Genomic DNA, 18,883 nt, shown 5'->3' with positions numbered 1-18,883 from the left:
CACCAGCTTTGGCTAACACCAAAAGATCCCCCAATCTTGGAATGGAGCAACAGACAGCTGAAGGAGACAATTGGTCTACTGTTGCAGAGAATGGTTCGGGCTACGGTGAAACCCAGGGAGATGCAAATAACAACCTTCGGGCATCATGGAGACCATATCGAGGTCGCTGGAATGCGAAGACGGTGACTCGCAATGACCCGGGAAGAGCAGCGGTGCAGGCCCCTGAGAGAGTTACGCCTGGCAACCCGCGGAGGAGTCGCAGGCTGCGCAACCAGGTATCGGCGGACAGAAATTTGAACGCAGACACACAGGCGCATCAGTTTCGTCCGGAAGGGCCGTTCCCTGTTCGCCCAGCACCATCAGTCTCGCAGTCGTATTCTTCACAGAACAATACCAACATGGGAGCCAGCCACGATGCTTCTAGCAGTCGTCCAAACCTCAATATGCCCGTATTCCCTGGAGGTCCAAGCGGGATGGCTTTCAATGAACAGGGACTTCAATTTCCGTTCTTTTCTCCAAATAACTCGAACCAGCAGTCCCAATCACAGCCTTCCAATCAACCTGCGTTTGGACCGTTTAACCCTGCTTTGCTGAATGACATGAGTAATCCTCTGAATTTCTTCTCCCTCATGCCTCCACCTCCCTTCCTGATGAACTTTGGTCTACAAAATCCCGTGATGGCAGGGCCCCTCTTAAGTGGATTTCCGTCCTTGCCCTTTGATCCAATGGCTTTTACAGCAGCTGGTTCTGCTGGAGGCAACATCTCAGATACGCTTGGTCAACCACCTGTCGGAGCATCGGCAACGAAGCATGAAGCTTTGCCGCCACCTAAACCTCCATCCCCTGTCAGATCATACATTGAGCAGTCGACCTTACCGCCCAAATTGGTCGTTTCTCCCCAACCACTGCTGGTCATCTTGGATTTGAATGGTACGCTAATCTACCGTAAGCACCGGCGGTTCCCGCCTGTGTTTTCCAGAAGGGCCGGGCTGGACGAGTTCTTAGATACCTTGGTGAGAAAATACAAGGTTATGATCTGGTCCAGTTCCCAGCCGAACACAGTGAAGGCGGTTTGTGACAAGCTCTTCCCGGGCAATAAACGAAAGGCACTTGTTGCGGAATGGGGTCGTGACAAGTTCGGTCTCACGTCATCCCAATACCGGGCCAAAATCCAAGTTTACAAAACATTAGAGACAGTTTGGAGCAATAAGGAGATTCAAGCGTCATACCCATCGCCTTCTCAGAATAAACGCCGCAAAGCCGCACAGAATGGCACGCAGTTGAAAACCCGATGGGATCAGTCCAACACGATCTTGATTGACGACAGTAAACTCAAGGCTCTCAGTGAACCATACAACATACTTGAGATTCCAGAGTTTACCAACCAGCCCGGTCTCGATGAGTCCACAATATTTCCAAAGGTTATGCAGCTCCTGGACGAACTAGCAACACATGACGATGTCAGCAAAGTCCTCCATCAGTGGAACCTAGAGTTACCCGAAAACCAAGGCATTCTTGAGCTTGACCTCGGCCTCAGCACTAATAAGGTCGACCAGAATCACAACAATAACACCACCGGTGACGCCCACTCTCCACCTTCCCAACAAGACATTCCAACCGGGCCGACAGCCATGGCGGAAGCCCGCAAAGAAAGGCGCAAAAGGCGCAAGGAGCAACGCAAGGCCCGCAAACAAGAGCAAAAACTAGAGGCAAAAGCGGAAACGAAAGCCCATAAGAAAGCACAAAACACCTCCCCAGCAGGTCAAGCAGATAAAACTACCGCTACTACTGTCATTACCCCAGCAGAAGCAACTACCGGTATCTCCTCCGCTGAATCTGCAACAGCCGTCGTGCAACCGACCCTTGACCGGTCACCATCACCCGCGACTTCATCTGCCGAATCCGAGAATTTTCTCCTAGATCGATTAGAGGATTCTTTGAATGTTAGAACCGACTAGATCTTGATGGATGTGTGATTTACGTGCGTTCATTAGAAACATCATCTTCTAATTCATGCATGTTTAGTACATAGATAGATAGATATACTTGCTTGCGCAGTTTGATACCCACGAATGGAATAATATGGTTGCAATGGAAATCGTTCCGTGGTACACCTATCGGCAGTATAAAGTTTATTTGTACTATATAGTTAAATAGGCTTAAACACCCACTGAAGAGACTTTGTATGGTAATTACCTTCTATTCGATCCAACTCTCCGTTGCACGATCGGTGTAGCCTTATTATCGGCTAGGTAAAGCATATCAACTAGAAAATGCAACAGCAAAATCCTAGTACTGCAATTATTCCTGGGACATTGACATGGTCAAGCACGGGCCAACAAACTACATTCTAATACATTTTACTGGAGCTTATAGGTTTACAAAAAGTAATACTCGAATAGTACCAGAAGTAGTTGAGTGGGCACAAAGTGCTATTCAGTGCTAAAATAGTAGCTACTGCATCATCCGACATCTCAATTCGTAAGCGTGACATGATCAAATAGTTTTTTTTCAGAAAGCGTTAACCGCCATGGACAGGGTGGACATTAGACGGTATTTGGATCGGGCAGAGAGCTGTACGGGCGGCACAATGCAGAAAACATGAACCACAAGGCGTGCAACAGCGTAGTACTCTCCAACCCTAGGGTATAAAGTGAAGTGAAATTTTTTCTGGCCGAATATGAGGAAGGCCACCCAACAACAAGAAATTTAGGACGTAACATCATGAGTTTGCCACGGGACCTAATGCACTAGCTTATTTGAAGACGTGGCCATCAGCCCAGGGGTACTCCTTGCCGTCGACGACGACAGGAACATCCCAAGCCCACATGTCATCAACATACTTGCGGTCCTCCTCCTTGGAGGGATCAAGCTTCACGAAGTCGTAGCTCTCCCAGTCGGGGGCGACATCGAAGGCGGGCTTGAACTCCTGGCCACGGACCAGGAAGACACCGCGGATGATACAGTTGTAGTTGGTACCGTAGACAGACTGGGCACCGAACAAGTACTTGCGGGAAGCCTCAAGACGAGCGTGGAAACCACCAATCAGGTTGTTGGCCATGAAGGTGAGCTTGAGCTCCTCGTTGTACTTGTAGTCAACCTTCCACAGGGAGTACTCGTCGGACTTCAAGTTCTTCCAGAACCAAGGGAGAGCAACGGGACGGGTGTCCTCGTTAGAGTAGGTACGCTTAAGCTCATCAAGGATGAATTCGGGCTTGCCGAGAGCCTCAAGGGGGTGCTTGGGCTTCTTCTGCTCACCCTCAGGCTTGGGCTCGGCAGCAGCAGCAGGAGCAGCCTCCTTCTTGGGCTTCTCCTCCTTCTTGGGAGGGGTGTACTTGATGACCTCATCAACAAGAACGGGGTTCTCAACAACAGCCTTGAAGTAGGGCTGGTTGACGATGGTCTGGTACCAACGAGCGACAGCAGGGTTCTCAGAACGGAACTGCTTGTCCAAAACAGTGGCGAAGGCACGGGTGAGGACAGAGGCAGCGAAGATATCAGCCAGGGTGATACGCTCGCCAACGAGGTAGGTGTTGGCAGTGAGGTGCTTCTCCAAAACGGAGATGTTCTTCAGAGCAACCTTGGAAGCTTCCTCAACATTCTTCTTGTTGTAGCCGTCCAAGCCCAAGAGGGGACGGTACCAAGCGCCGAAGCGGGGGAGAACTTCGGAGTTGACAAAGGACAACCAGCGGAGGATGGAAGCATAGTCCTGCTTGGTCTTACCCAAGAGGGTGGTCTTCTCATTCTGCGAGGTCACTGAGTCACAATTAGCCTATGTTCATGGGAAAAAACAACTCAAACGCGTGAAGAGCTTAAAGGCGCCACGAAGAGATTGCCCACACACAGGCGGGGTAATCAAAGAAATTTCAGAGTTTGGTTCATCAACACTGTTGTTCTGCCAGGGATAACTATTTTATTGGAATAAAATTCGCTCATCATATCAAGCGGCGGGCAAACGAGATAGTATAATCGAGGGAGATCTTTCACAAGAAAAAAACAAAACAAAATACATACCGTAGACAGCAATGGCAATGGACTCGGAGAGAGTGTAGCCATTGGCACCCTCGAAAGCAGGGACCTTGCCGAGGGGGCTGAGCTTGAGGTACTCAGCGGACTTGTTGAACTCGGCGTTGGCGTTGGCCTCAGTCTCAACCAGCTCGACCTCAACGTCGTTGGCCTTAGCCGCGACGAGGGCAGCGATGGTGCGACCGTTGTTCTGTAGTCACCCATTAGCCGGACGTTCCCCAAGGTAACCCCACGACGACCAGATCGTCAGCAAAGTATCATCAGTGCTGATGATGCCTGAGAGGAAACCGAAGAGGAAAGATAAGATCACATACAGGCTGACCGTAAATCTTTCCGAAGGCCATTGTGAAAGCTTTTGTCTATGGAAGGACTGGGGGGGAAAGGAAGAAAGAAAAGAAGGAGGGGAAGAAGACAGCAGCTCGAGGGGTACTTAAGAACGAAATTTTGTGCGAATCAGACGGAAGCGTCGGCGCCGGAGGAACGTTTGCTCGTCCACGTGACGCGTCCCCATCGAAAAACCTCAGGAAACAAGAATCGCCGGAGATGGTAAGTCGCATCTGGCCGGTGATCCCAAGTCCTCCTCGGCTCCGTTTCTTCTCTCGTTTTACCCTCTCACTCTCAGGTAAAGCTACCGCCAGCCCGGAGGCAGCTATTCAATGGCCTGGCAGAGCCCCAATTGCATCGTGCACGCGATGCAGTCCGTCCGTCGGACCGTTCAACTGCGGCCTTTCCTCCATGCTCCCAAGGTCGCCCTTCGTTCTAACGTTACCCCAATCCTCTCACAACAACGGAGAAACGCTCGTGGATATGCGACTGAGGTGCAAGCGGCCCCCGAGATTGATTTTGCAAAGTTCTATACCCAACCCGCCCGGATTGTTCCTGCATCACCCGCCTACTTCTCCGGCAGCCCCAAATTCATCGACCACCTGCTGAACCTGGAGACTACCCTAGCAAAATGGGCTTCATTACCGACTGTTGCTCCTAGTGAGGCTCCTCGTATGGCCTGGTTCAAACTGACACAATTCCGCGACTTTGTCGGCGAACCTGTACCGACGAAGAAATACAAGAACCTGATCAAAATCTTACAACGACTAAATAGAATCGATCCGAAGATCATGCCGATTGAAGTGCGCGATACTCTGAAAACTTTTCTTCGTCCTGGAAATCCGTATGGGAACAAGCCGGCGCCAGCGGCGGTGGATGAGATGGGCCGGGCCCGTGGTCGAGGGAAGCGAAAGACATCCTCGGCAGTGGTCCATCTGGTTGAAGGAGAGGGAGACGTAATGATCAACGGAAAGACCTTGGTGGAAGCGTTCCCTCGCCTACATGATCGAGAGAGTGCTACATGGCCTCTGCGATGCACATCAAGGCTGGACAAGTACAACGTGTGGGCTACCGTTCGCGGAGGAGGAGTTACTGGACAAGCCGAGGCCATTACGTTGGCCGTGGCACGGGCATTGTTGGTCCATGAGCCTGGACTGAAGCCTGTTTTGCGTAAAGGTGCGTACAATATGCGTGTTGCTACCCGCTCATTGAATACATTGCTGACTGTCATCTTACAGCCGGTGTTATCACGGTGGATGCGCGTCGTGTGGAGAGGAAGAAGCCTGGTCATGTCAAGGCCCGCAAGATGCCCACCTGGGTCAAGAGGTGAAGCAGGCCTATCCCCTGTTGTCTCGGGAGCTTCTTTTCTTCTTTCTCATTCTTCTCCTTGCTGTATTATTCCACTTTCCTTGTGACCCTCGACGATGTATATTTTGTATTGCACGCATCTCTTCAGATGTCATGGCGGTCGTTTCAAGATACGACACTGCATGGTCTCGGCGACAAGCATGTACCCTTAGCTATTGGCGTTAATTCGTCTGATTCAATTGAACTACTGGACAAGTGATACTGTTGCACAGAGCATTCACGTAGCTATTGGAGGATCAAGGAAGAACGCCACTGGATCAGCGTGTTTCAGATTCTGGCCGGCTCAGCAGTCGTGCCAAGTCGAACACGACCACCAGGTTCTGTAACACAGTGGAAGAACTGCCTTGTGTCATACAATGAATTTATTCAGAACATAGCGCGCAAGCCCGGAGGAACATGAAAGGCGAAAGCTGCATGAACCATCCCCAAGGCAGCCAAGTCTCGTCATCTCCATCGGTCAGATATGGCCCGTTGGGCACTGACGGAGGCTTGTTACACAGTCGAGCCCAAGTGCGGTAGTTTCTGTGCACTATCATGTGGCGGTAAGCCCGGCCAGTTGAGATTTAGTTTCAAAAGGTGTTCGTCTGATGATGTCGGACGAATACGGCCCAGGCGTAGGCGCACATTGCAGACATAGGGGTATGCCGGCATTTATCGAATCTGATTAGTGTAGTTACACAGAGCCTGCACCAACTCGGGTGAATAAAGCAATCCCGGCCATGGACTACCGAATCAGTTGTCGCGGATGTGCTCCATTTGTTGCGGATCAGAGCGTCTCGACTGCAGGGTTGAACCTGTGATCCGGGGGGGGGGGACTCTTCTGGGAGGCACATCTATCGGCACAGGCAAGCGACCGAACAGCTCCCCTGCCACGCATGCACTGAGCACGGACAGGAATTCATAGCCAAGCATGGGAGCTGACATCCATGTTACTCAGACGACTCAGCCGTCACGCTGCCACGCTGTAGAAGCGGGAAAACCAGGTGTGCTGCAGCTTGCGCTCATACAAAGTCCCCAATATTTCAAGAGAGCGATGCAGCATGAGTGTATGATTTACTTACAGCATCGCCCGTCACTGTGTCAAAGCGTCATGATAAACGGGCCTAGAAAATCCTTTTGATTGGGATACGGTCCGAGTTTGTAAATACTGACACGCGGCAAATCAGAACAGCTTGTCTGGTCTGACGCCGGAATGCGGTATCGTGAGATACACTGGCAGATAATTCTGGAGCTGGTGGTCCATCACCGAAGATGATATAGGCCTCAAATACTAGTGCTACTAGCATTGGCGAGGTCTGCAGGGCAAGCAAGGATTTGAAGTAGGGTAGAAATCCAGAAAAATAAGATAGATTAATAGAAGAGACAGGGCTGTTGCAGCAGTGTTGAGAACGGCTCGAACACTCGTTGGCCAAGTCTGGGGTAATAAACAATTCCCTATTGTACCTGCTCGTCAGCAACGACAGGGTTGCCGGCTTGACGTCCATTGCTCCCGAACAATAGGTGCATTCTGAAATACTCGGACGGGGATCTTCCCTGGAGTTCACCCAACACGAGTGGTGGGCGAACGGTTTCCAGAGGAATGACGGAGCAGCCGGGAGGGTACGTACAATGGACTTCATGCACGGTAGCTTATGAGGATAGTCATGTGCTCCGGGCCCGTCGAATTGGAAGGAGCCGCTGAATTTCAAGGTTACGTGCAGTAGCAGAAGACCTTGTATAGGATCACTGTCCTACCTGATACTCTAGTTATACATAATACATAATACATATTTCAGTATGTATGTACATCGACACATGCGACGAGACGGTCAAGTTTCACTATCGGCCAGGTCGAATGCCAATTTCCTTCTCATTGCTTGTCCATACATTTGTCGCTTACCGGAAGCAACGGGGTCATGGGATCCCCGCTGCTGGATACTTGCGCGCGATAACCGCATTGTGACAATGTATTTTAGTTCATTATTAATTATTTTTATTTATTTATTTGGGCCCACGGGGACCAAGTCTTGGCCAATTATTGAATTGAATGTCCTAAGAAAAACAAGGACGAACGAGTCAGTTGCTGCCTGCCTTGGAAAGATCTCAATACCTAATGACAAACGATTTCCCAGGTGGGAAATACTCGTCCTATGGAGTGGATGATGCTGCATCCGCATACATCTAGTGGCTAGGCTGGGTGAGAGTCATCCTCGACTCTAGGTACGGCGTGCATCGGATGTGAATTGGGACAGCCAAATTGGGGGGCAAAGGAGGATGAGCCGTACACGACCAATTCAGACTAATATGCCATCTAAAATTATCTATCCATTTCCAAAAGTCCGGCCGATCCCGATCATACTTCGTAAATACATCTTCACCGGAAATCTTCCGTATAGATCCACTGGGGCAGTCAACATGACGGACATACATCATACCTACATGGGCACGAGCTGGATGGAGCCAAATCCACCGTGGGGACCGAGAATGATTTGAATCAACTGGTTTGGCCCAATACAATTGATGAATTTATTTTTTTTTTTTTTAAAAAAAAAGTGTCCATTATGAACTAAGTTAGCGTGAGTGGGGGACTACGCCTCATTTTATTTTATTTATTTATTGTTTCGAAACCATTCAAGGCTGACGAGGGATATACCGTGCTCCAGTCGTAGTATCTCAAATAAATTAACCCATAATATAGCACCGGTCTCGGAATACTTTATGACGTCTACGAGTTTCATATGAAGCTACTTAGCATTAGGGCAGGGCACATGACCGATTGTTCCTCCCAGTACAGTATGGATGCATATACAGACCTACAAACGTACGTATACAATCAATCAATCTCAAAGAATAATAAATAAGAGAGGTTTAAAAAAAAAGAAAAGAAAAAGAAAAAGAAAAAGAAGACAAGCAGGAAAATATAAAAGATAGAGAAAATCAAATTCGACAGACACTAGAGAAAGGGAATGGCAGAAGTGACCTTGGCCATTCGTTTGCTCTCGAGTGGATCCTATAGGGTAAGAAAAGGTCAAGAATCTCCCCTACGCGGAGCAATGTCTATTTGCAGATCGGCCCCTGGTCCCTCCGTCCCGATCCATTGGTCCACCTGGTGCGCACGACCTTTCCCAGCAGTGCGGAAGGTGTGAGACTATAGGCTTTTAGTCAGGGACTATGAGCAGGACCGTATGTACCTGTCTGAATTGGGATGGAGATCAATCTCTCCATCAACTTGCAGTATACCTATGCACGATACGATCTGGAAGGATGCGTCTCCTCGACCATTTTCAGGGTTCTTTTTCTTCTTCCTCTTTTACTAGTAGTATATGGGGAGTGAGGTCTTGACGCCCTCTGTTTGCTGAGATGACCATCTCTTCCTTTACCAACTCTTCAGAATCATGGGTGGACACTGGACAGTTCTTCCTCTGCCCAGAAAAAAACAAGACTGTCAATGCACGCTCGCTAGTGGTGTTGATACCATTTCCATGGGTCCTGTCAACCTTTTAGCCCTCCCGAATTCGCGGTTCTTCCCGCAACCAAAAAATCAAATTTTGTTTTTTTTTTTTTTTTTTTTTCACGGATTTGGTAACAAAATATCAAATAGTAATAAAATAATTGACGGCTCATTGACTGCCACCGATCCTTTTCGCCTCACTCTGAGATTTCGATCTCTTTTCTCTGTTTCTTTTTCTAATATGTATTTATTTATTTATTTTTTTTGCCTCTCTTGGATTTTGTCAGCTCTCCCACCAAACTCACAAACTTGTTCCGATAGTATGGTTCGTTAATCGCTCACGATCATCCAACAACATCATCATATAACCTTTCGGAAACCCACTTGGGGAGACCGGCGTCTCGGGGCTCCAGGATATTGGAGTCATTGGACAGAGGAGAATTTGGAATGATTGATAGACACTGGGTTAGCTGGATGGGGCTAATTTGGTCCCATGGAACTGGTCACCAACCTTATCGGGCCCAAAGGCGCAAGGCACTAAGACAAAGGTCCCAGAGAATTAGAGTCTGAGAGGTCCCAGGAGCCTTGCTGCTGGATCCTCTTTCCCTCAGACTCAACCAAGATCCCCGATTAGCTCCGCCTTCCTGCCCATGTGGAAAGGCATTAGACTTTTTTTTTTGGTTCCCTTATTTCTTTTTTTTAAGAAAATTCCCGGGCTGTACCTCGTACCTTTTCGTAATGATGATGCTGGCGAGAAACATAGTGCATGTAGTGGAGGCGGCGATGGATGTGCTATATCCACCACTTTCCAGCTGAATGGCCCGTCAAAATAAACGAACGATCAGGGGAAATGGGAAAGAGATCCGGTTGCCCCAGTCGTAAGAGGGGTACTCGAGGTGATGAGAAAGGACATGAGGGATCCTATACCGTCCGAGGAACTAAAATGAAGCTCATACATACTGTGAGTCCCATGATGACGCTTGGAGACTACGGCGAAGGAAGGGAAAGAAAAAAAAAAGGGAAAAAAAGGAAAAAAAGAAAAGAAAAAGAAAGGTGCAGTCAGTCACTCGCATTTGGAGTCCATTTTAGGCTTCTTTTCTTTTTCTTTCCTCACACACTCACTTTAATTTTTTTTCCCCCCCCAAGTTGGGATTTTCTTTTTTCTTTCCTTTCTGTTATTTGCTTTTCTTTTTCCTTTTCCTTTTCCTTTTCTTTAGTTTCCTGGATTAGAAAGGTCCCTCTTTTTATTTATTAATTTTTTTTTTCTTGAATATTCATTTTTATTTTATTTTTATGTATTTTAATTACCGTTTAGAGAGTCTCCCCGCGAGGAATCCACCGCGTAAAACGAGTTGGACGAGAAGATGATACTGACGCCTCCGCGTGCCATTGTCTGCTTGCCCTCCATCCCGGCGAGTTGATCGTCCAGCCGCAGTATCTCTGGAGAATTTCCCTGGGGAACAAACTGGATTCTCTCAGCGGACAGGTTTGGGTGGCCGTATAAGTAATCGGAGACTCCCATCCATGCCCTTCAGGTTCCCCCACTCTCTCCCCTCTTCCTTGTTGGTGATGATTGTTTCCCAATAGAAATTTGGGCTGCAATTCGGAGCATAAGTTATTGGATCTGACGGTCTTTGCTAGAAGCAATCCCGAACCCCAATAACCTTTCTGATTCTTACCTTGAAAACTTTGGATTTGTATTTATTTTTATCCTTATTTTTTTTTTTTTTTTTTTTTTTTTTTTTTTTTTTTTTTTTTTTTTTTTTTTTTTTTTTTTTTTTTTTTTTAAATCAAAGCCCCCCAATTATTCTGACGCCCCTTTCCCTTGATCAGAATCCTGCCCAAGGTTTCTCTTCTTTCTATCTCCATAGATTTTCCTTCAAGAGTTGTGCGCCCCGAGTTTAGTTTGTCCGCGCATTTGCCGTTGGCGTTCGTTTGAGTTTGATACCCTGCAAGGTGCGCAAGTAGTTTAAATCTTTCCCTTGTTCCCCTGCGCAAGTCTATTATTCATTTGTTCTCTCTCTCAGAAAGTCCATCGATGGCTGACTTTTCCTTGTGACGGTGTCTAGACTTGAGTGTGCGCTGGTAGTAGCCCGAGTTCTTGTACAAAGTGAGACCGTGAGACCTTTGCGCGCTTAGCTGGCGAGGTTGGTTGGCTTAGATCTCGATCCTTGTTGGGTGGATTAAAAAAAAGAAAAGAAAAATACCCTAAAAGCAGGAAAGGAAGCAAGAGGGAAGGGAAGAAAAAAAGAAAAAAAAATCAAAAGGACACAAAAGAACGAATACACCAAGAGACAAGAGAACACAGCATTGATACAACCAAGACCCAGGCGCAAACCCGTTCCTTTCACCTCCCGCCAAGCTGGCATTGTACGCGAGCCCTCCTCTTTCCCCTCCGGCGCATTGGTCCCTTGACGTCGATCCACCGTGCAGGGACGCTCTGTGGGACCGGTTGGGTGGTATGGATGGTGATACCCGGCGCATGAAGCAGTATGATCAACCTCGCTTTGCGACAAGGCCGGGAATGTCCCGTCGTGCAGTGGCAGGAACGGACCGATACAGACAATCCGGCTTACAATCCGCACGTGGAGATGCACTGTCACAAGCAGCGGGGCGGCCACGAATGCCGACGTACTTGGACTATGGATACACAGACCCGACCTTTCATGGCGGTTCGTTGCAGGGGGACGAATTGCAACCGTACCCTTCATTGCGCGACCAACAGCAGCGCCCACCGCAACCGCAGCAACACCAACTCCAACCGCCCTTCGCTCCCTATGAGCCCGAGATGGTCTACGGCATCAGCCCGCAAGCTCCTGCGCAAGCCCCGTATGAGGTCGTGACACCGTACTCAGCCCGGCCGTCTGCAGCCATCGATGACCTCTCCGGTCAATTTCCCGTTCCACAGTATTTCCCTCCAAACGAACCGACTGGCGCTGGTGTTCCGGCTGTCGGTGTGCCTTACCTAACCTCTGTCCCTACTTATAACCAGCCAGGTCCCATTGGACGCCCAACCGGCTCCCAGCCCTTTCCCACCACCATGACCGACATGCCTCCCGGGGGAACAGCCGGACGCTTCGACTTGTCCTCGTCGCAGCAGCCACCGCAACAAGCCCCGTCCCAGGGAGTATCAGAGCCAACCACCTTGACGGACGCATACGGTCAGTTTCAACGCGCGCTGCGAGGGACTTTAGACAATGCGCGCACTGGCCGATTGGAGGAGGCCAGTCGATCCCTCTTGGAAATCTCCGAGTGGCTTGTGACCAATGCCCGGGAACTCGGTAGGTACATACAGACTTTCTCTCTCACCGGACTCGCTTTCCACCCTTTTACCTTTCCTTTCTCCTTCCTTTATCTAGATTTGGGCTTTATCTTATTCCGATCATTCTACCTCCTTCTCACCGCATTCGGAGAACTGTGACGGCTAATCCGAGCATCCGGGGGCGGGGCTGGATAAGTAGGTATTCTCCGCGACGATCAAGTGGTCTATACCGACCGACTGCAACTCTGGAATGATTTCAATCTGTGCTGGCTGGCGGTGTGTCAAAAACAGAAGGACATGTTGCAAGACATGCTGCGAACCCATCGCCAGCCGCCACATACCACTCTCCTGAATGATGATGTGATGGATACGTTAGGCAAGGAGCTGATCCAGCTGTGCGATCGCGTGGAACAGTTTGGCTTAGTGGACTATCAGATGGGAATCTGGGAAGAGGAGATCCTTGGTGGTAAGAAGTCCTCAGTCGGTTGCTTGGCTTTTAGGATCTATCGAGATTTGCTAATCGTGAATGTTCAGTCTTGGGCCAATGTCTTGATCTCTATGAAAGCCTACCGGAGGTGCTTCGCGCCCACATGAGCACTGCGCCCGCTCTTGCTGGACCTCGATCGTGAGGATCCTTCCCGCCGGGCTATAATGGAGGCTGTAATGACGCGCCGCGCCTAGTGCGATCTAATGCGGGGCCTAAATTAGGGCCTGGAAGGTCGGCGACCATCCCGAACTATCGACTGCTGGATTGACTTTCGGTGATACCTGCATGCGCCGGCCCTGTGTCGATCTCGCTCGACGTCGCGTCGCCTTCCCTTCCCTTTTCCTCCATTGGCGGAATCGAGATGTTTGCGATTCATGAGGTCCACGCCATTATTATTATTATTATTATTATTATTTTTTCACTCGGGGCTATTTGGAATTCCCGATCATGCCCCACCACTCACGCTTCTCCATGTCCTGAGGGATGCGCTTATTCTCCCAGGGCTCTGAAGGAGAAGGGTGAATGAACGAAAAGAAAAGAAACAAGGAGTTCCGGGTCTTTCCGGCACGGTGTTTGATTGCATGTACATATATACCACGGGTTTTGCATTATGATTGGTGTACAAGGTTGGCATCGGAGCACTTCGATTATTAGGGTTAAATACGGTGTGCTATAGAACGGGTTGGATTTTCCTGCAGTCCACCAGGCGGACTACTTTTAATGCCTGAAGACAAAAAGAGAGCCATTTTCTTGAGAGATCAAAACCTCACCGCAAAGATTCTTTGTTTGTGACGCTGCTTCTGGCCGCGTTTACCGTAACCGGCATCGAGTCCTAACTCTCAACTCGAGTCTCGATTACGACTTATCTGAACATTCATAGACTTCTTCAACATTGTTCGTAAATCTAGGAGATCCCCCTTGGTCCTGTCAAAATGACCTCTTTGAACACCCTCCCGCCTACCTACTATTCACGGAGAAGGACATTCCCTTGGCATCCATTAGAAATAGTGAACATCCAAGAATTCCTCAACGCACAGACACACCAGCTGGTCTATACCCCCTTCTTTTCCCTCCTCCCCCTCCCCCTTCGACACCAGGAACTGGAATTGCCACCACACCAGGCCATTTAGCGCCTCTAGTAATAGACTCCATATTCTATAACACTAGCCAATCACTTACCATAGACGCCACCACAAAAAGGTAATCTCAGGTGTTCGTCCCGAGCAGGCGGTACAGTCGCTAATGAACTCAGATCGAACAAACTATTGAGCGCAGGATTCCGCGATCGTCATCACCATGGGACTTCTTCCCGAAACTACTAACTAGATCTCTCCAGCCTCTCGGGGAGTGCGAGATCGAATCAATCACTTTCCTTCTCCTCCGGAGTCGTCGCAACGATTTCCTATTCAATTTATGTTAATCTGCTTGTAGATAACGCCACTTCAACTTTAAGCAGCCACGCCCATCCTCCCGGCTGAAACTACCAGCGCGTCGGGTATGGGGATAGGACGTAGTGAGTGGCTTGAGCACGTCCACGTGGATGTGTCGATCTTTTCTGTGTATCTTTCTTGCTTTTTTCACGCCATGGGCTGTATTTCATTGGGATATACTTTGAACCTTTGTCAAGCGACCCCCCCTTCCCGAAGTCCCGGCACCTTAGCGCTTCTAACCAAGTTTGATACTATATACTAGCTCCAGAGGCTGTGCTATATTGAGAGGTGAAGATACCATCGTACAAAAGCCGTCATATTCTGTACTGGATACACTCTCTATACAAACAACTCCCCCAACTAGACACCGAAAACCCTGGAATAATCTACAGGAGGAGGGAGTGCCGACCCAAGCTCCAGGGTTCATTTCACATAGCCACTAACTAGTATGAGTAGCGTGGCGCAATTCTCTCCGCGACAAGCCGAGTGACATCCCCCAATGTGCATAATGTGATATGTCTAAACTATATGGACGGGAGTTTTTCTGTGGTAATTAGTCGAATCTAGAGAGTATGACGGCATAGTCATTTCTTGGAGTGGTGGGACTAGGGTTTGGCTTGCGGGATTCTTTCGCAGGTCTATTTTTTTTTTTTTTTTCGATTGGGACTCTTCAGTGTTTCAATGGTTTTGGAGAACTACAAGGGTGTATTATCACTAGTTAGTACTACGTGGAAATGGACCATTTTCAGTGGAGCCAAAAGTACGATTACCATCGTCTCTTCGATCTCTAATTTAATTTCCTTTGCTTTATTTTTACTTTATCCTTGGTGTAGTGGATCTCGAGTAGAATCCAATACGATTGGAGTGTGTGTCCATGCGGAAGACTCCACTATTTACTTTTGCTTGCAGCGAATGGCCGGGCTTTCTCCAATGAACTTGCAAAGTAAAAAAACCGGAGTCGATGTGATCCATTTGCGCGATATAAATCTTGATCTTTATGCTAGGAAAAAGTACCTTAGCCGACGTCTATAGGGATTTGGTGGTCTTGAACTATATCCATCATTGTTTGTATCTGTACTATGCACGTAGCATGTCTTAAACTACAAGTCGTCATCGCTATCATTATCATATCATGTCGACGAGATCCAATCGACCAACACATGTCGGCGAGGCTGATAACAAAGAACAAGAAACTAAAACAAACCCATCGTCCAACGCTTAAATTTGGCCTACAAAACGGTCAGCGTCATCGCTTCACAAAAGCCTATCGACAAGGGACAAGAAAAGCAGGGAATACGTACTCAGTGTCATACTCAAACTGACATCCGTATTCTCCACCATATCCGTAAACTCCTCGAAGCTGATCTTTCCATCTTGGTCCTTATCCGCTTCCATGATGGTCTTGTCGACGATCTGCTGCAGTTGCACATCTTTCAGGTTGTTTCCTACCATCATCTTCAATACGATGAACAATTCTCCGTTCGAGATGTATCCGTCGCGGTCGATATCGTAGACCTTGAATGCGAAGCGAAGCTTTTCTTCCTTGTTCCCCTTAGACGAGAAGGCCGACAGACCCGAAACGAATTCTTGGAAGTCGACGTCACCGCCACCGTCTTCGTCGAAGATCGCGATCATTCTTGAAAGAAGTGAGCTAGACTGTTCATGTTATATCTCCATCTGGATAACCCCATGCGTACCTCGTTGCCAGCGGGTTGGATGACACTTGGGGAAGGGAAAGAAATTCATCGCGATCAATTGTACCCGAGCTGTCCTGTAGGATCCAAATGAGTATGCGCGCCTTTTTTATGCTTCACGGCCGTATCGAACCTTATCCAGTTTCATGAATCGCTTGCGGAGTCGGTCAACCTCATCTCGGTCGACTGTCCGGGGATGGACGCGTCAGTGACATGGCAGAAAGACAAAGATCAGGAGAGCATTGAACCCACAGTTGGAAGCGGAGACGATGTTGTCAAAGAGTTGCGACGTTCCGACCGATCCTCTCCGTCTCCGCGCATCGTACAGGGCGGCATTATTGGGTGCTGAGGAATGTTCCATGATGTTGGTGGTCGGCTGCTGGGGTGACGTTCGAGTAAGCGGTCGGGGGGGAAGAGTATAGGGGGTGTGGTGAGAGAGGGCGGAATACGGGCGACAAGTCAGATCAATTAGAGAGAAATACAAAGGACAAACAGAATCAGGGTATAAATCGAGTCGCAGATCGTAGATTGTGGATAAATGGGAAGATAAGGACGCGGTGATCGCAACAATGATGGCATGCCAGCAAGCACCCGTTCGAGACAATTTGATATCGGCCAGCCCCGCACTAACCGGAAACGGACAGGCAAGCGAACCCCTGAGGCCGTGCGCGCTCCAAAACAGGCGACCGGCGGGTGACATTGCAACGTCAACTCATCCGCCAGCGCGGTTACTACGAGATTTCAATCGTCGATATCTTCCCACCCCCATCAGATCTCATCACAAAATTACGACTACGTGATCTCGCATGACCAGGCCTATCGAACCATACTAATTTTATCCCCCTCGGCCCATGGTCCTTGCCATTTTCGTGCTCCCAAAGTTCGCATGACTAGGTACGGGGGAATGGGGAGGACGCGCCCTAAAAAGCTCACCTCCAAAGCCTCTATTCCCATAGTCAGGGAGCATGACATTGATGCCATCGAAGAAGAGGTCCAAAATGCCCTACAACAGATTGAAACCGGTGTTGAGAAGGCCGAGGAGTCGGTACGTGGTCCCCCCGTCTAATTTTAGCCCATCCCTGCACATATCACGTGATATCATCCCGACGTCCACCCATCGTGAAAATTTCGCATCGTAGCCAAGAAGCCGCAAAACAGGGTCTGCTAACGCGGCTTTCTACAGGAATTCCATCTTCAAGCTGCCATAAATGCTAGTGCCAAAGGAAAAGTAAATGAGGCCCATATCCCGACCCCAGAGACCGTTCTCAGTAGTCTTCGATATGATGAGCTCTACCCTCCTATCTTCTCGCAACCTGCGACGTACATCCGCTTCTCCTCCACTGTGGAGGACTGTTGCGGATGCCCGTATAACATGACCGAAGAGGACGATGTATTCCTCAAGATCATGAACGAAAAGCGGGATGCCGCTGACCGATGCACCGAGGACCAATTCGAAGAAGTTATGCACTTCTTCGAGGAGACGGCCCAGACAAAGCAGCCGTTTGCAGCTGTAGATAATCCACCGGTCCTGAGTTTTGCCGAAATTCAGGATGCAATGGATGCAGCCGTAGAGGAAAGCGTAAAGCGATTCGCCAAAGACGTATATGAGCACTGGAAGTCAACGAGGACTGACGCCGGAAACCGGTCACTAATGCCGAGCCTTAAGGTAAATTCCTTTTCTGTGGCCCGCATGACAATGGCGAAGACAGCCGCGCTGACAAGTCCATACAGTTCGAGACTGGGCAAGAAACCGATGACACAGATCCCTATGTCTGTTTCCGTAGACGCGAAGTCCGTCAGATTCGCAAGACTCGGGGCAGAGATGCTCAGAGTGCCGATAAGCTGAGGCGTCTGAGGAAGGAGCTGGAAGATGCTCGGCAATTAGTTGCTCTGGTGCGTCAGCGTGAGCTGGCGAGGAAGGAGATGCTTGCCATTGAACGGCAAGTGTTCTTGCAACGATCCGAAGTCAAGGAGATGAAGAGGAAACTCAATCTCAAGGACGATGATGAGGATCTCATCAACCAGAAGGTAAGACTCGTGTTTGTCCGCTTCTGCATCGTTCGGATACTGATCAGTAATAGCCCAAGAAGAAGCCGACCGAAGCACCAGCTGTGCAGCGACCGGCAGCCCCTCAGCTCCGGATGCCACCAAAGGCTGGCACCCAGGCTGCGGAGGACTTGCAGTTACTGGAGGATGTCCAGGCAGAAAAAGAAAACGAAATTCTGCGCGATATCAATCAGAACATCGCCAAGCACATCAAATGGAACGAGGGCTATGTAGACTTCACAAGAGCGCCCCTCTCGCCATCGCCTGAGAGGACCTTCCAGGCTGCTTTCCGCCCGGCCATCACTGCCCAGTTGCCGACACCACCGTCCTCAGACTCATCGGAGAACATGATGGATACAACCTTAGATAACCCAGGTGCACTGTCTCTCCGAGACAAGCTAGCACCTCAAACCATGGTGATGAGCGACGATACCAGCAGGATGCCCTCGTTCAGGCGACGCATCGGGCGTGGTGGTCGTTTGTTTATCGATCGTCGAAACCTTGTTTCGCGTTGTAGAGTGGAGCTGGATCCGTGGAAGGCCGATCGCTTCAAGTATGATCAGGAAGACTCGGACGAAGAGCTCGACTTTGAACGAGACCAGTTTGACATCCACATCATGCAGCACCGAGCCATCATGATGGCGAAGGCTCGAGACCAAGCCGCGGCAGCAGCTCAGGCGCATGCGCAGGCGCAAGCCCAGGCTCAGGCCCAAGCACAGCGGCGATTGCAAGCTGACCAAACGGCCAACAATCCGGGGCAAGCCATGGGATCCAACCCTGGGCCTGGTGCCATTGCCCCCACACCTGAGACTTGAG

General features: G+C 49.4%; 7 protein-coding genes across 7 annotated transcripts; 5 read left to right on the top strand and 2 right to left on the bottom strand.

Annotated features, from left to right (window-relative positions):
- Positions 1–443: 443 nt before the first annotated feature.
- On the top strand, positions 444–1,958 carry BDV37DRAFT_276231 (NIF domain protein; the record flags this gene model as incomplete). The annotated part of the gene is made up of 1 exon (XM_032085529.1): positions 444–1,958. One exon carries the CDS (start codon positions 444–446, stop codon positions 1,956–1,958), a length of 1,515 nt encoding a protein of 504 aa, XP_031935624.1.
- A 398-nt stretch (positions 1,959–2,356) lies between these two features.
- On the bottom strand, positions 2,357–4,424 carry BDV37DRAFT_33332 (putative translation elongation factor eEF-1 subunit gamma). The gene is made up of 3 exons (XM_032090475.1): positions 4,341–4,424; positions 4,015–4,216; positions 2,357–3,756 (listed from the first exon to the last, which is right to left on the bottom strand). Exons 1-3 carry the CDS (start codon positions 4,368–4,370, stop codon positions 2,756–2,758), a joined length of 1,233 nt encoding a protein of 410 aa, XP_031935623.1. The 5' UTR covers positions 4,371–4,424; the 3' UTR covers positions 2,357–2,755.
- A 258-nt stretch (positions 4,425–4,682) lies between these two features.
- On the top strand, positions 4,683–5,680 carry BDV37DRAFT_288644 (mitochondrial 37S ribosomal protein uS9m; the record flags this gene model as incomplete). The annotated part of the gene is made up of 2 exons (XM_032088303.1): positions 4,683–5,526; positions 5,589–5,680. The coding sequence occupies 2 exons, from the start codon at positions 4,683–4,685 to the stop codon at positions 5,678–5,680; spliced, it is 936 nt and encodes a 311-aa protein (XP_031935622.1).
- Positions 5,681–9,449: 3,769 nt separating this feature from the next.
- Positions 9,450–10,137, top strand: BDV37DRAFT_263637 (uncharacterized protein). The gene has a single exon (XM_032083589.1). It carries the CDS (start codon positions 9,799–9,801, stop codon positions 9,979–9,981), a length of 183 nt encoding a protein of 60 aa, XP_031935621.1. The 5' UTR covers positions 9,450–9,798; the 3' UTR covers positions 9,982–10,137.
- A 1,503-nt stretch (positions 10,138–11,640) lies between these two features.
- On the top strand, positions 11,641–13,039 carry BDV37DRAFT_276228 (uncharacterized protein; the record flags this gene model as incomplete). Its single annotated transcript, XM_032085528.1, has 4 exons — positions 11,641–11,746; positions 11,803–12,429; positions 12,718–12,876; positions 12,945–13,039. 4 exons carry the CDS (start codon positions 11,641–11,643, stop codon positions 13,037–13,039), a joined length of 987 nt encoding a protein of 328 aa, XP_031935620.1.
- Positions 13,040–15,342: 2,303 nt separating this feature from the next.
- Positions 15,343–16,382, bottom strand: cnaB (calcineurin regulatory subunit B; the record flags this gene model as incomplete). Its single annotated transcript, XM_032085527.1, has 5 exons — positions 15,343–15,377; positions 15,629–15,963; positions 16,025–16,098; positions 16,155–16,207; positions 16,274–16,382. The coding sequence occupies 5 exons, from the start codon at positions 16,380–16,382 to the stop codon at positions 15,343–15,345; spliced, it is 606 nt and encodes a 201-aa protein (XP_031935619.1).
- A 447-nt stretch (positions 16,383–16,829) lies between these two features.
- Positions 16,830–18,882, top strand: BDV37DRAFT_291132 (enhancer of polycomb-like protein 1; the record flags this gene model as incomplete). Its single annotated transcript, XM_032088871.1, has 4 exons — positions 16,830–17,066; positions 17,205–17,687; positions 17,753–18,049; positions 18,103–18,882. The coding sequence occupies exons 1-4, from the start codon at positions 16,908–16,910 to the stop codon at positions 18,880–18,882; spliced, it is 1,719 nt and encodes a 572-aa protein (XP_031935618.1). The 5' UTR covers positions 16,830–16,907.
- Position 18,883: the final 1 nt, after the last annotated feature.

The sequence above is a fragment of the Aspergillus pseudonomiae genome (genome assembly GCF_009193645.1).
Source record: "Aspergillus pseudonomiae strain CBS 119388 unplaced genomic scaffold BDV37scaffold_124, whole genome shotgun sequence".
NCBI lineage: Eukaryota > Fungi > Ascomycota > Eurotiomycetes > Eurotiales > Aspergillaceae > Aspergillus > Aspergillus pseudonomiae.
Note: the sequence above shows the minus strand (reverse complement) of the source record. Positions and strands in the feature narration are given on the sequence as shown.